General features: G+C 49.3%; 1 protein-coding gene across 7 annotated transcripts in view; it reads right to left on the bottom strand.

Moving 5' to 3' along the window:
* ABCC8 (ATP binding cassette subfamily C member 8) overlaps positions 1-14,313 on the bottom strand; it is an 88,453-nt gene that overhangs the window by 47,791 nt on the left and 26,349 nt on the right. For all 7 annotated transcript variants that reach the window (XR_014837240.1, XM_085011835.1, XM_005661102.4 and 4 more), the window contains exons 8-10: positions 11,623-11,778; positions 5,726-5,860; positions 5,203-5,365 (exon numbers count right to left, since the gene is read on the bottom strand). Coding sequence is in view for 6 of the 7 variants with exons in the window: in XM_085011835.1 (XP_084867961.1) it covers positions 5,203-5,365; positions 5,726-5,860; positions 11,623-11,778 (454 nt within the window). In the remaining variant the exon portion in view is untranslated. The remainder of the gene's footprint in view (positions 1-5,202; positions 5,366-5,725; positions 5,861-11,622; positions 11,779-14,313) is intronic.

The following is a 14,313-nucleotide window of genomic DNA, read 5'->3' as shown; positions in this document are numbered from 1 at the left end:
CTTGATCTGGTCCTGCTACCGTCTCCTCACTGAATTCTACTTGAGTCTTAAAGACAGCATCATTCTCACTTCTAGGCCTTTGTGCCTGGAACATTCTTCCCCTCATCTGGCTGCCGTGTAGTCATCCTTTGGGCATCAGCCACAGGTTTCGTTTTGGACAAGGCTTCCTTGACACCCTCCACCCCCAAGACAAGGTTGGGTACCACTCTGATGGAGTCCCCTTTCCATTTTTGCTTTTTGTTTTGTTTTTGCTTTTTAGGGCTGCACCTAAGGCATACGAAGGTTCCTAGGCTAGGGGTCCAATCTCAGCTGTAGCCGCTGGCCTCCACCACAGCCACAGCAATGCCAGATACGAGCCGTGTCTATGACCTACACCACAGCTCATGGCAATGCTGGATCCTTAACCCACTGAGTGAGGCCAGGCACCGATGGCTCCCCTGTGAGACTGTGAGCAGCCCACAGGAGGGACCCATACTTCTCCTCACAGCATCCCCCAGGCCCAGCACAGGGCCTGGCACACAGTAGGTGCTCAGCCAATATTTATTAGTGAATAAAAGAAACAAAAGAGGCCAGGGCCAGATGAGCCCCACGAAAGAGAAGGGGGGGCATCTGGAATTGACCCCATGGCTCTCACCTCACACACGGCCCCTGTTCACAGCATGACTGTGAGGGCGAGGGCCACACTGCCTCCTTGCTAATGCCCAGGGTCTCAGGAGAGTGGCACAGAAAGAAGGCCTTGGAACGGGTGCTGCACTAGGGACAGAACTGGCAGTATGTCAGCTGGTTGACAGGGCCTGGGACCCCTCTGTCACCCCTGCAAAGCATATCCTCAAATTCACAGCTGGGCTGGACACCTAGAGTTATGCGGCTTCTGCAAGGAAATAAAGGTTGAACCGGCTTCTAAAGGGTGTGACCACAGCACTGGCCCCCAGTTTTCACCCATCTTGTCTTCTACTCACTGAAATCCTGCCCTTCCGGGTGCAGCCCGAGCCTCCTCTTGCAAGAAGCTCCGTGTGGGCTCCCAGCTCACCTGGGCTCCCTTTGTCTCTGTTCTCTGCCACTTCCCAGCTGAGGACCTCAGAGAGTCCTTTTACCTCTCAGAGCCTCAGTCTTCCCTGCTGCACAGTGGGACAGTAGGGCTCACACCTCACCAAGTTGCTCGGAGGATTAAGCACTGTCAGCTTGCTGGGCAGCCAACATGGAGTAGGTCCCCAGGGTTTAAAGCTCCCTGCTGCTCTGTTTCACCTACGTTAGCTTGGACTTCTTAGCACAGTATCGGAACAGGAGCACATGTTTTTGTCTCTTGCGTCCCTTCCAGTGCTTAGCACTCAAGGCCCTGCCAGTAACTCACATCTGTTCCTTTCCACCTGCTCAGGCTCCACACACAGGAGCTCTCAGCAATGCTGACAGTGAGACCATCAGATAGAGTGTCAGAGGCAACTTTGTGTGCCTGACAGCCTGGCTGCCTGGTGTACGATGGCCAGACTCAAAGCCCAGCAGGCAGCACCAGGATGGGCCCCATCAGGAAATGTGACTCCAGGACTCCTCTGTGGCGCCAGGACCCCATGGCTGGCGCCAGAGGTAAGGCTGAAAGACGCCCCATTACCTCAAACCTAATGACCTGTGTCCTAATCCCGGGTGACAGAGAGCAGAAGGCAGGATGTCTGGGGGGGAGGTAAATGAAAAACACACTTCAAGCGCACACCTGCAGCTTGGTGGTGTCCCCACACTCTCTCCCCATACTGTCCCATATCCCACTGTACTGTCCCATATCCCACTGCCAAAGGTACAAAGGGACCCATCCCAAGGCAAACGCTGAGCAAACAGCACTTGGCTTTCAAAGTTCTCTCTCCAGGAGGGCTCTTCCCCTTCCCTCTCCTCCATCCTCTCCCAAGGACCAGCCTGGGCTGCTCTGTTTATCTTTCTAGGTCACCAAGTACTGGACAGGTGAGGGGCCCTGGGCAGACCCCTGCTTAGCTCCAGAGGCCCTGACTCCTCCCAGAGCCATCTCAGCTCTTGGCAACATAGCGTCTCCTCGCCCCAGGGCCTCCTGGGCCCAGACCTTTCACAAAGCCATGGCTTGTCGTCTGGGTCTCTGTTGGACAAAGAGCACCTACTCTATAGGCTTCAGTGGGTTAGAGTCCAGGGACCTAGGCATCTGATACTGTTGTTCACACAGGAAACCATGTCCCAGCAGGTGTGCAGTTTGGGATGCAGGAAACGCGCATCCACCTCTTAGAAGCAACGTAGCTGCCACCTGCCCCCATCTATATGACCTGCTGCCGGGAATCTTGGGGGACCCAGTGCCCCCAGATTCCCTGCTGCTTCCCTTCCCTCTCTCCCACGGTAGCATTAGTGAGCCCGCCCTACTCTGCCCTGCCACACTGTTGCGGCAGGGGGAAACCCTCCCCCACCTTAGCTGCTGTTCCCCCAGATGGGATGTGTGGGAGCCAGGGGTGTGTGACTCACGGGGCTGTGCCAAGTGTGGGGTTCCTGTTACCACAAGCAGGTCCAGGGATAGGGGCTGAAGAGGGCCTGGGGCTGTGGTCCCTGGTTTCTCTCAGCTCCCCAGAGGTTTCTTCTCAATCTTTCCTGTCAGTGGGCTGAGGAACCTGGAGTGTTTTGGTGAGGAATCCAGGAAGCCAGCTATGCTCACCATTCCATGCTGAGAAAATCAGCTCTTAGCAGGATTTTCTGTAGGAAGATGCCATGGCTGGTGTCACATATGGTGGATGGTTCAGTCACTGCTGCCTGGACCAGGACACCATGGTCTGGCTGGACACAGGGAGGTGCTCAGAGCAAGTCTCACCCTGAGAGAACCTTCAGGTTGGATGCTGGCCACCTGGTCCACGAGACCCTCTCTCCAGGCAGGTGACTGCCAGGAACACTTAGAAGACCTGAGTGACCCCCTCACTCTCCATGTGCCAGTCTGGGAGAGACATCCAGGGCATCTTCCACTGCTGCCCCTCTACTGCCGTCTCCACAGGTGTGTCTCTTCCTGGCACCATCAAGAGAACCAACTTCAGCCGGGGGAGGGGGTCAGTAGTATCTGTCTTTTCTAATTTCCTCCCTGATTTCCCACTCCCGGTCAGAGTCCATTCTAGATTGTTTCTCTTGTATCCAGAAACCACAGTCTGAAAATGGTGCCCTGGTGTGTCCTAAGTTTTTGTCACCCCATATAGGTTCCTAGCTCTGTGTGGAAAACAGCATGGGACTGGGAGTTAAGAGATTCCAGGAGTTCCTGTTGTGGCTCAATGGTTAACAAATCCGACTAGGAACCATGAGGGTGCAGGTTTGATCCCTGGCCTCAATCAGTGGGTTAAGGATCCGGCGATGCCATGAGCTGTGGTATAAGTTGCAGGCGAGGCTCGGATCCCGCGTTGCTGTGACTCTGGTGTAGGCCAGCAGCTACAGCTCCGATTTGACCTCTAGCCTGGGAACCTCCATATGCCATGGGAGCAGCCCTAGGAAAGGGAAAAAAAAAAGAGAGAGAGAGAGAGAGAGAGAGAGAGAGAGATTCCAGAAGATGTAGTCTGAGCCTCACCATTAACCTCAGAAGTGACCTCAGGAAGACAAATGGTTCTCTTGACTTGCAAAAATATTTTTCATTTACCTCTCCTGGCCGTATCTGTGGATGTGGCCAGGAGAGGTAAATAATAATTTCTGCAGATCTATTTTTTCATTCACAAATTCTCTCTTCAGCCATGTTAATTCCTTTAACCTGTACATTGAGTTGGCTTTTGTTTCCATTTTTTCCTCCCCTGGGGGTCTCTTTTTGGCCCTTCTTACCAAAATGGCTCTTAAACTGAACAGGTTAGGGAATCAGCATGAGGTCTTCCAGCTGCCAGACACCTACATCCCAAATATGCAGTTGGGCAGTAACCCCAACGGGGTGGGTCCCTGGAGCCATTAGACCAACAGAGAGAGAAATTTGAGCCAGGACACCATCTATCACCTGACCTCCATATGCACACTCTGACCAGGGCACCATCTGAATTAATTTCAAGAACTAAATTTTTAATTTCTAGAAGTTCATTTGGCTTTCTTTTCACTGTTTGGCCTTATGCCTTCCATTAACTCTTTCACTATTTTAACATACTTTATTATCTCTTTAGACTATTTAATTATCTCTGGGTATTGTGAAACTAACTCTCCTATTTTATTTTATTTTTTTTCCATTTGCTGACTCTCACTCGGTGGTACATTTTTTCTGGTGGATTTTTTCTTTATTATTAGCTCATTGTTTAACAGGAATATTTGTCACTGGAGTCTTAAGTTCTCTGGAAAATGGTTTTAATATATGTGTCTTCTGGGACCATGGGAGTTTTTACTAGTTTTGGTCTTTTTTTCTCTATTTTCTGGCTTGGAGTTTCTAAAGCACTTGGCTAATGTAAATTCAATCCCTACCCCTGGGAGTTTCTCAAGCCTGAGCTTCTGGGTTTTTTTGTCGTTGCTTTTTTTTTTTTTTTTTTTTTTTTTTTTTTTGCTTTTTAGGTTCGCACTCGAGGCAAAAGAAAGTTCCCAGGCTAGGGGTTGAACCGGAGCTGTAGCCGCCAGCCTACACTACAGCCACAGCAATGCCAGATCCGAGCCCATCTGCAACCTACACCACAGCTCATGGCAACACGGGATCCTTAGCCCACTGAGCGAGACCAGGGATCGAACCTATGTCCTCACGGATGCTAGTTGGATTCGTTTCCGCTGCGCCATGGTGGGAACGCCTTTGAGCTTTTGTTCTTTAAAGAGCAATTCTCTCCCTCTCATGGTCCCAGGTAAATGGAAGCTTCCCTGTAGCTTCCTCAGGGCAGCAGCCCCCGAGTCTGACTTACTGAAAAGAAGTCCTCACACTGGGGAGAACTTAAAACTGCTGTTATGTCTTCACTTATTGCTGCCTCTCAATAACATATCAGTCCAATAAGACATCAAAGACCTCATCTGTCTTTCTCATCACTGCACCTTGAGGACCAGCCCAGTGCCCTGCCCTGCCCGGAGTGGGCTCTCAATACTTGCTTGCCAGATCAACGGCTAAAGAACACTGTGATTCCTGAGAGCTCTGCTCCAAGAGACAGGTAGAGGCTCTCCTGCATGGGAAGATCCCAATGTCTCCTGCTTCTGCCACCCGTACATCATCCCCCAGCCCTGACACCCTCTCCTGGCATGGAGGCCGCAGCGCACAGGGCTGGCTGGTTGGGGGACACTCACTGGAGATGGAGGTGTAGACGGCAAAGGCCCTAAGGCTGGTCATCTCCTTCTTGCGGGTCATCTCCACCCGCGTGCGGAAGATGTTCTCCCAGGCGTACAGCTTGAGCAGCTTGATGCCCCGGAGCATCTCGTTGGTCTGCTTCAGCCTCTCATTGGAATACTCCTGCCAGGAGTCGCTGAGTCAGAGAAGGGTTTCCTTTGCCCCCATCCCACCCCAGAGGAAGGAGCCGTGTCAGCGCCCTCACCACTTTACGGATCATGCCCAGCCTCTGTCTCCCCCCGACCCGCCGCCCCCCAGGGGTGCTCCCTGCTGTCTCTGTTAATCGAATTTCCCAATGAACCTGAGGCTGGACAGCTGAAAAGACCCGGGTCAGGTCATTAAGGTCAGTCATGGTGTGGATGTGGATGTGGGGCATTGTTTGGTGGCATCTGGGGGCGGAGTGAGGAGACCCACTGATGTGACGGGGGAGGGAGCAGGCAGTGGGTGGGGGAAAGGGGCACGGGCATACCTGCAGATACTCACCAGCGTGCTCCGCTGGGCCTGGGACAGCTTGGTGGCCACGAAGTACTGGACCGGGGCCAGTAGGATGATGACAGCGGCTCCAATTAAGGCACTGATTCCGAGGATGTAGTAAAGGAGAATCACACCCACGATGATCTGAGGGAGGGTTGTGGGGGTGAGTCTCCTTTGATCTGGGGCTGCCCTCCCAGGGGGAATTGGCAACAGCCCCCCGCCCCGCTGCTGCCCAGGCTCGGAGCCCAGCTTTCCAAAGTTTCTTGCAGGGCAGAGGAGGAGGTGTGACGAAGTGATTTCAGAAAGAGGGATTGATTAGCGTTCCCATCGTGGCCCAGCGGTAATGAATCCGACCAGTATCCATGAGGACTCAAAGGGTTGGATCCCTGGCCTTGCTCCGTGGGTTAAGAATCCAGTGTTGCCATGAACTGGGGTGTAGGTCACAGACGTGCCTCAGATCTGGCATTGCTGTGGCTGTGGCTGTGACTGGCAGCTACAGCTCTGATTTGACCCCTAGCCTGGAAACCCCTATCTGCTACGGATGTGGCCCTAAAAAGACCAAAAAAAGAAAGAGGGCTTGACATGATGGGCTCTCACACAAGCAGAGAGTTTCCGGGCTGGTAACTAACTGCACATATCTGCAAGGCTGGCTGAAGCATTAACTCTCCAAATCTCCTTTCCAGAGGGAAGTCTCAGAACCGAGGCTGCACAATGAGTGATGGCATCTTTGTTTTGTTTGCTGGTTATCAGGGATAATGTCACTCTCATTGGAAAAAAAGTGATGCATGAACAAAGGGGCAAAATGCCATCCATGTCAGACAAAACCAGTCCAGGGTCTGAGAGTTTGCTTTTTATGCTTATGCTCCTGGTGTCTTTCATTATTTAGTGACTCTGGCAGGTATTCCCTAAAGAGAGAATAGCCTTATGTAAATGACTGCCTACTTCTGAAGTGTAAATTGCTCTTGCCAGCCCTGAGAGCATCAAGACGACAGTTTTCCAGGTTACCTTCAAAGGCAGACACTTCTAAATTCAGGGCTTATTCCAGAGGAACAGATGTGCTTTCTTCCTTAATTGAAAAAAAAAAAAAAGTTGTGCCTGGGTTGGCACTGCATTCCTGAGCCCTACACCAAATTGGGACTAAGCTCCTGCATCATTCTCAAGGACAGAGGAGTGGCGCGGGGGGTGGGTGGGTTCTGTAATTTCTATTAATTATACACTGCCTCCTGCTTTAGCAGGTCCTTAGGGGCTGGTAAATGACCCCTTTACCACCTGCCTGCCAGTGTTTAAGTGATATTAAATGCTGGCACCGACGGGCAGAGGAGCACATTAGGAGATGAAGAACCTTCCTACTCTTGTTGGGCCCCCCTCCCCTCACTCTTCTGGGAAACTACGCCCCCAACCCCGAATCCACTCTTTTCATTGGCTGCTCCTCATGTGGAGGTAATCGGGGATGCCATTCTGCAGCCTGGGTACAACCAGCCACCAGGGAAGCTCTCAGAGTCGCCCAGGGCCACTCCCAGGGCCCCGGCTGGGGATCGGTGTCAGCACCCTTGCCACCACCAAGGCTGGCAGCTGCTGGGGCAAGAGCTGGGGATGTAGGTGCTGCCGCCACCAGGCTCCTCCTCACGCTCCGCCCAGCCCTTGTCATGCTCCCCAGACCCTTCTGCACACGTGGCTCTTCTGCAGAGGTCTGAAAGGACCCCATGGGAGAACGCTGAGTGTGTGAAGGATAATAGGGCTATTTTATTTTATTTTACTTATTTACTTATTCATTTATTTATTCTTGTCTTTTTGTCTTTTTAGGGCTGCACCCACAGCATATGGAGGTTCCCAGGCTAGGGGCTGAATCAGAGCTGTAGCCACTGGCCTACACCAGAGGTACAGCAACTCTGGATCCAAGCTGCGTCTGAGACCTACACCACAGGTCACAGCGATGCTGGAAGTTAACCCACTGAACAAGGCCAGGGATAGAACCCACAATGTCATGGTTCCTAGTCGGATTTGTTTCTGCTTTGCCACGACAGGAATGCCTTCATTTTTATTTTTAATTTTATTATTATCATTATTATTATTTTGCTTTTTAAGGCTGCACTCGTGGCATATGGAGGCTCCCAGGCTAGGGGTCCAATCAGAGCTACAGCCACCGGCCTCCACCACAGCCACAGCAACATGGGATCCGAGCCGCGTCTGCGACCTACACCATAGCTCATGGCAATGCCGGATCCTTAACTCACTGATTGAGGCCAGGGATCGAACCCCGAAACCTCATGGTTCCCAGTCTGATTCATTTCCACTGCTCCACAATGGGAAGTCCTCAGCTTCTTCATTTTTAAAGTGGTGATTTTAATTGTCCACTTAGCAGGACTGTTGTGAAGATTAAGTGAGCATATGTGATAAGCACCTAGAATAGTGCCTGGCACATAGTTGGAGACAAGGTGGTTGACCTTTCATCTTAGAAACAAACAAACAGGCCTCATGGGAACTCTGTCATTAAGGAAACACAGTAAGGAGATACCTGGGTATGGTGCTATTACCAGCTCGCTGTGTGGCCCAGGGTAAGGTCCCTACCCTCTCTGGGCCTCAGATGCCCTTGGAATGAGGAGGCAGGGAGGTCCCCACTATGGCCCATTTCCTTAACATCGTTTTCCATAAGCTTGAGGAGCCCACAAAGCCCTTGAAATTGTTGGCAAAACGTGTGAATGCACATTTGTTTTTCTGAGGAGAAAGACTCATTAGGTTTTCAAAAGTATATGTAGATCAGTGGTTGCTTAGAGTGGGAGTTGGGGGTTGGGGGGGGAGTGCGGGTGGGGGGAGGGGCAGGGAGGAGGCGTGATTGCCAGTGGGTATGGGCTTCCTTTGGGGGTGATGAAAGTGTTCTACAATTGTGACGATGTTGCACAATGCTGTGAGCAAGCTCAAACCCACTGAATTGTACACTTTACATGAATTGTATCTCAATAAAGCTATCACTATTTTTTAAAGTATATGTGACCCCCCCCAAAAAAAGATTACAAATCACGAGAGTCCCTGGGGATAAAGGAATAGGGCTCCTGAGTTAATTTCCATACTATCAAAGACCTCACCTGCCCTATGGCCAACCAGGCTGCATCCTGACCCCTCAGAAGGGATTGCATCCACTCTGGTGGTGACACTGGGTCCTGAGCGTTGGTCAAAGCTCTAAGTGCAAAGGTACAGTCTTTGAAGAATAAAGGACGGAAAATCAAATGACACTTCTTGGTAAATAAGCAAAGGTATGTAATTAGTGGAGGTAAAAATTCCTACCTCTCCTTGCCCCCATGTCTTGTGAGAGTTACACAAGTGACAGAGGCTGGGCAGGTCAGGCACAGGGCAGGGGCTCTCAGTTATTAGTTAGTATTAGTGATGTTAGCAGTGGTGATTGTGTGATAAATGCTATTAATAATAGTAACCATAACGATGCAGCAGGTTTGGTGGACAAAAATCTTCCGAAGCAGGTTGTTCAAAGGACCATAAGAATAAGGATAAAAGGTTGTGACTGTATTCAATGAGCTCTCCAGGCCCTTCTATAGCTTTTATAGTCATTTTTTTTTTTTTTTTGTCTTTTTTGTCTTTTGTTGTTGTTGTTGTTGCTATCTCTTGGGCCGCTTCCGCGGCATATGGAGGTTCCCAGGTTAGGGGTTGAATCGGAGCTGTAGCCACCGGCCTACACCAAAGCCACAGCAACGGCTGGATCCGAGCCGCGTCTGCAACCTACACCACAGCTCACGGCAACGCCAGATCGTTAACCCACTGAGCAAGGGCAGGGACCGAACCCGCGACCTCATGGTTCCTAGTCGGATTCGTTAACCACTGCGCCACGACGGGAACTCCAGCTTTTATAGTCATTGATCCATCATAGCAGGGTGGAGGGGGCACAGGAGGCTGGGCATGGGTCAGTGGCAGGGGTGGGGGGGGGGATATGTGGCTATTCCTGTAAAAAGGACCATCAGACTTCTTGCCCTACATCCAGTCTTGTCCAGCTGCCTCGTATGCAAACCTCTCCTTTTATTTTCCTCTAGTGTCTCTTGAATATAAACTTTACAGGTAAAGAAGACCAATAAAAATCACTTTAGATTAAGGTTTATGGAATCTACATCCCAAGAAGCAATGGATTCTGGATTGCTAAAGTTCCTTTTTTTTGGTCTTTTTGTCTTTTTAGGGCCGTACCCACGGCATATGGAGGTTGCCAGGCTAGGGGTCCAGTTGGAGCTGTAGCAGCCGGCCTACACCAGAGTCACAGCAACGTGGGCTCTGAGCTGCGTCTGCGACCTACACTGCAGCTCATGGCAACACCAGATCCTTAACCCACTAAGCAAGGCCAGAGATCGAACCTATGTCCTCATGGAGGCTAATTGGGTTCACTAACTGCTGAGCCACGACAGGAACTCTTACACCAAAGTGAGCAAGTCAGAGGGATCTGTTTACACTAATGGTGACTATGCTATGCTAGGCTCTCTGTCTTGTGCTTTACTTACATTATCTTTTTTTTGTCTTTTGTCTCTTCAGGGCTGCACCCATGGTATATGGAGGTTCCCAGGCTAGGGGTCAAATCAGAGCTCCAGCTGCCAGCCTACGCCACAGCCACAGCAATGCCAGATCCGAGCCGTGTCTGAGACCTACACCACAGCTCATGGCAACACTGGATCCTCAACCCACTGAGCAAGGCCAGGGGTCCAATCCGAGTCCCCATGGATACTAGTCGGGTTTGTTAACAGCTGAGCCACGAGATGGGAAAGCTTATATTATCTAATTAAATCACAAGAGCAACTCAGAGGGTGAGAATCGTCCCCTTTTCACACATGAGGAAACTGAGGCTCAGAAATGCTAAGTACTTGAATCAGCCTCTCCTCCAAGTCCAGACACTTTCTGCGGTGCCAGGTAGGCCCTGTGGAGCCGTAGGCCCCCCCGGGAAGGGATGTGGGATTTCAGCTTCTGGCCTGAGCACCAGAGTGAAGATGCATTCCCAGGCACAGGACAGGAAACACAGACTCCGTGGTGGGAGAGCTCCAGATGGGAGATGGAGCAGAAGAGGCCAGGAGTCAGGTAAACCATGACAAGGATGCTCATTCTATTGCTGGGGGGAAATGCGCCTCCCCCAAAGCCAGTCCCAAAGCTTGTCTGGCTTTAGGAAATGCCGTGTTTTAGATTTCCAAAATTAACACATGCTTACTGGAGAATTCTGAAACGTGTAAACAAAATAAAAATCACTCTTAATCCACCCCCCAACAAGGCCTGTCAGTTCTTTTTTTCTGTGCGAATCTGTGAAAATGTATACATATGAACATTCCAATTTAGCAGGAAGCACACTGCAGATACTATATTTAACTCACTCTTTGAGCTTAAAAATACATCACTAACACTTTTCAATGTAATTAAGTACTTTGCTATCAGATAATTTTTAATGCCTGTGGAGGTGTTCCACATATGATGATTCTATAGTTTTTTTTTTTTTTTTTTCTTTTTTAAGGTTGCCTGCATTTAAAATTTTTATTTATTTATTTTTTTTAGCCGCACTCATGGCACATGGAAGTCCCGGGCCAGGGACTCTGGGACACAGCTGTGACCCACAGCCGCGGCAATGCCGGATCCTTAGTCCACTGTGCCTAGCCGCCAAAGATACACCACCAGATTATTAACTCCCTGCACCACGGTGGGAACTCCCAGGTTGGCTGCATTTTTAAAGTATTAGTGACACTGCCTTCTCTGATCATCAAGAGAGGTGGCGAGACCACACAAAGAGTGAGACAGTAGAGGGACCCAGGTGTATACCCTAGGCGACCCCAAGGGGGTAGAAAGTACAGGCAAACTGGGAATGGAAGACAGTGAGCTTCTCCTCACTAGGCATTTACCAGTGGATTCTGACCCCCAACAAAGCACACACCCCTTACCTGTACTGGCATAGCCCAGAGGTTTGGGCACAAGAAGAAAAACCACATGAGCTGGTTGGTGTCAATGGCCACCAGGTTACAGATCTGCCCTGCGGTCATTTCCCCCATGGATAGGTTGGAGGTGGACAGGTGCATAATTTTATTGTAAATCTTGGTCTGGAAATGAGAGCAGAGTGTTTCACATTTATCATCATCAACAGCCTAATCACCACTGCAAATGCCATGTGGCTATAAAGCGCCTGGGGCTTGTCAAACATTTCCTCATGGAGCCCCAGAGCAGCTCTGTAAAGGGCACTGTGTAATTGGTCCAGTTTTACAAACCGAGTAACTAAGGCTCAGGGAGGTAAAGGGCTTTGGCTATAGTTCAACCAAGTCAGAGAGGCAGCATGCACAAGACGAATCTACACCAGCATGGTGAGCTACTTCCCCAGCATGCAAGCCCTTTCCCCTTGAGACAGGACTTAATTAGCTTTTAAATCTTAAAAGCAGATCTTCACGTTCAGTTGTATCCTTGATTTACTGGAGGCCAGCAGAGAACACACTTTAGAGTCATAAAAATGATGAAGGGTGGTGGCAGTCGGCTTTAATGTAGCTGTCTCCAGCTGGGAGAGGGGGTGTGCTCTAGGTCCAAGTTCTATCTTAACTGAGCCTTGACATAAAACAAGGGTTCAGCCTGGGAAGGTCTTATTTATTTATTTATTTATTTATTTTTAGGGCCGTACCCACAGCATATGGAGGTTCCCAGGCTAGGGGTTGAATTGGAGCTATAGCTGCTGGCCTACACCACAGTCACAGCCACAGCCACATCAGATCCAAGCCACATCTGTGACCTACACCACAGCTCATGGCAACACTGGATCCTTAACTCACTGGGTGAGGCCAGGGATTGAACCTGTGCCCTCATGGATGCTAGTCAGATTCGTTACCGCTGAGCCACGGTGGGAACTCCTGGGAAGGTCTTATGTGAGACAAAACATGTGTATTGGTCAGCCCCCATACCATCTGGAGTTCAGCCACCCCCGAGGACCTTGTTCTGCCTCCCCAGGGCAGATGGGGAGCAGCCATGGTAAAGGCCCCCCATGAGCTCTGAACCTGAAAGCTTCATGTGCAGCGTGATTGTGCCTCCCAGAAAGAAGGCAATTTTCAGGCTATGTGCCCTTAAACAAGGGAAAATGCTTTCCTGTCTGAAATGACCTAGGGGTGCAGCTCTCGAATGAAATTCTATTGTGCCTTCTGTTGTAAAGCAGATTCTCAGCCCTTAATTCATCTTTGGTATAAACTCAGGCTTCTTTGTGGGTCAGGCCTGCTTAAAGCATGAACCAATTCTGTCTTTTTGGAGTTATATACACCATGGGTAAGGTTTAAAATAATAACAATGACATTTTTTGACAGATCTATGCATATCCTAAGTTATGTGAAATTTCAGTCTTTAAGGAATGATAATAAATCTAGTTTCAGTGAAGTAGGAACACACTATAAGCCAGCAAATAAAACATTATTAAGTAAAGATAAGGATATATAGAATGACACAGCCAATACCTGATATGTGTCAAAATTTTATGTAATACAGGAATTTTGTTTCATAACTTTTTGTGCAAGAACTGTGGTGGTTTTCAAACTCATAAACCCTTATCTATAAATCTCTGTAAATCTCTGAAAGGAAGAATTTTTTTTCTAATTTTTCCCATAATTAATGCCAGCATTTTCTTTTGGGGACAGAGGAATTAATCTCTTATTTGTACAAAAGATTCTGGCAATTTAATAAAAATAATTACATGCTAATATATTTAAAAAACCCAAGCTCTTTTAGTATAATTGGAAAATATTAGGCCAGTGTATGATTTATGATGTAGAAAGAGAAAGTAGATTTAATTACAAAACTGCTTGACTACAAAATTGACTGCTGTTTGTGGTGGTACATGTGTGCCTGTTATTGGAGGGGTTTAGACAGAGGTTGGGATTTTTAGAGAGGTTTTCTGAACTCAGAAAATAGCAATAGCTTGGTTCTCCTAGCTCTGACCCCTATGAGTCTTAGAGGGTCTTGGATTTTCCTGGGATCTTTCTATCATTCTCGCAAGACGACATTTTTTGAGGAGATGTCTCTGCTTTTTCAATAAAAACCACTGGGGGTGCGCAGAATGGGCACGTACAGCTGCACAGGTTGTGCACTACACAACTCCAGGGGCCGCCATTCACGTGGAATGTACCAAGATAACCAGAGTTTGGACCCTGACACTGTCCCCAACCCAGGCTATCTCCTTCTCCTGTCAGTCCCTTTTCTGCAATGCCTTTGATTCTGGCTCCCAGAGAAGCAATCAGTGTTAATGATTTTGAGGAACATTTCTGAAGAATGAGGTGGCTTTGGGATTTAGTCACAACTTCCTAGTGTTCTACAGACTTCATGGGAATTGCTGGGTATGGCAGAATCTGCTGGTCGTCCCAACACTATCCATTCTCTTCTTTTCATAAGAAGACTTTCTAGGAGGGCATATACAGCTGTCAAGGATAAAGACCAGGAGTTCCCATCGTGGTGTGACAGAAACGAATCCAACTAGGGACCATGAGGTTGCGGGTTCAATCCCTGGCCTCGCTCAGTAGGTTAAGGATCCAGCGTTGCCATGAGGTTGCAGATGTGGCATGGCTGTGGCTGTGGTATAGGCCAGCGTCAACAACTCCGATTGGACCCCTAGC

Source organism: Sus scrofa, chromosome 2 (genome assembly GCF_054392235.1).
Source record: "Sus scrofa isolate SSC_HxYL_T2T_F1_AM1 chromosome 2, Sscrofa_HxYL_maternal_Yorkshire_Landrace_v2.0, whole genome shotgun sequence".
Classification (NCBI taxonomy): Eukaryota; Metazoa; Chordata; class Mammalia; order Artiodactyla; family Suidae; genus Sus; species Sus scrofa.
Note: the sequence above shows the minus strand (reverse complement) of the source record. Positions and strands in the feature narration are given on the sequence as shown.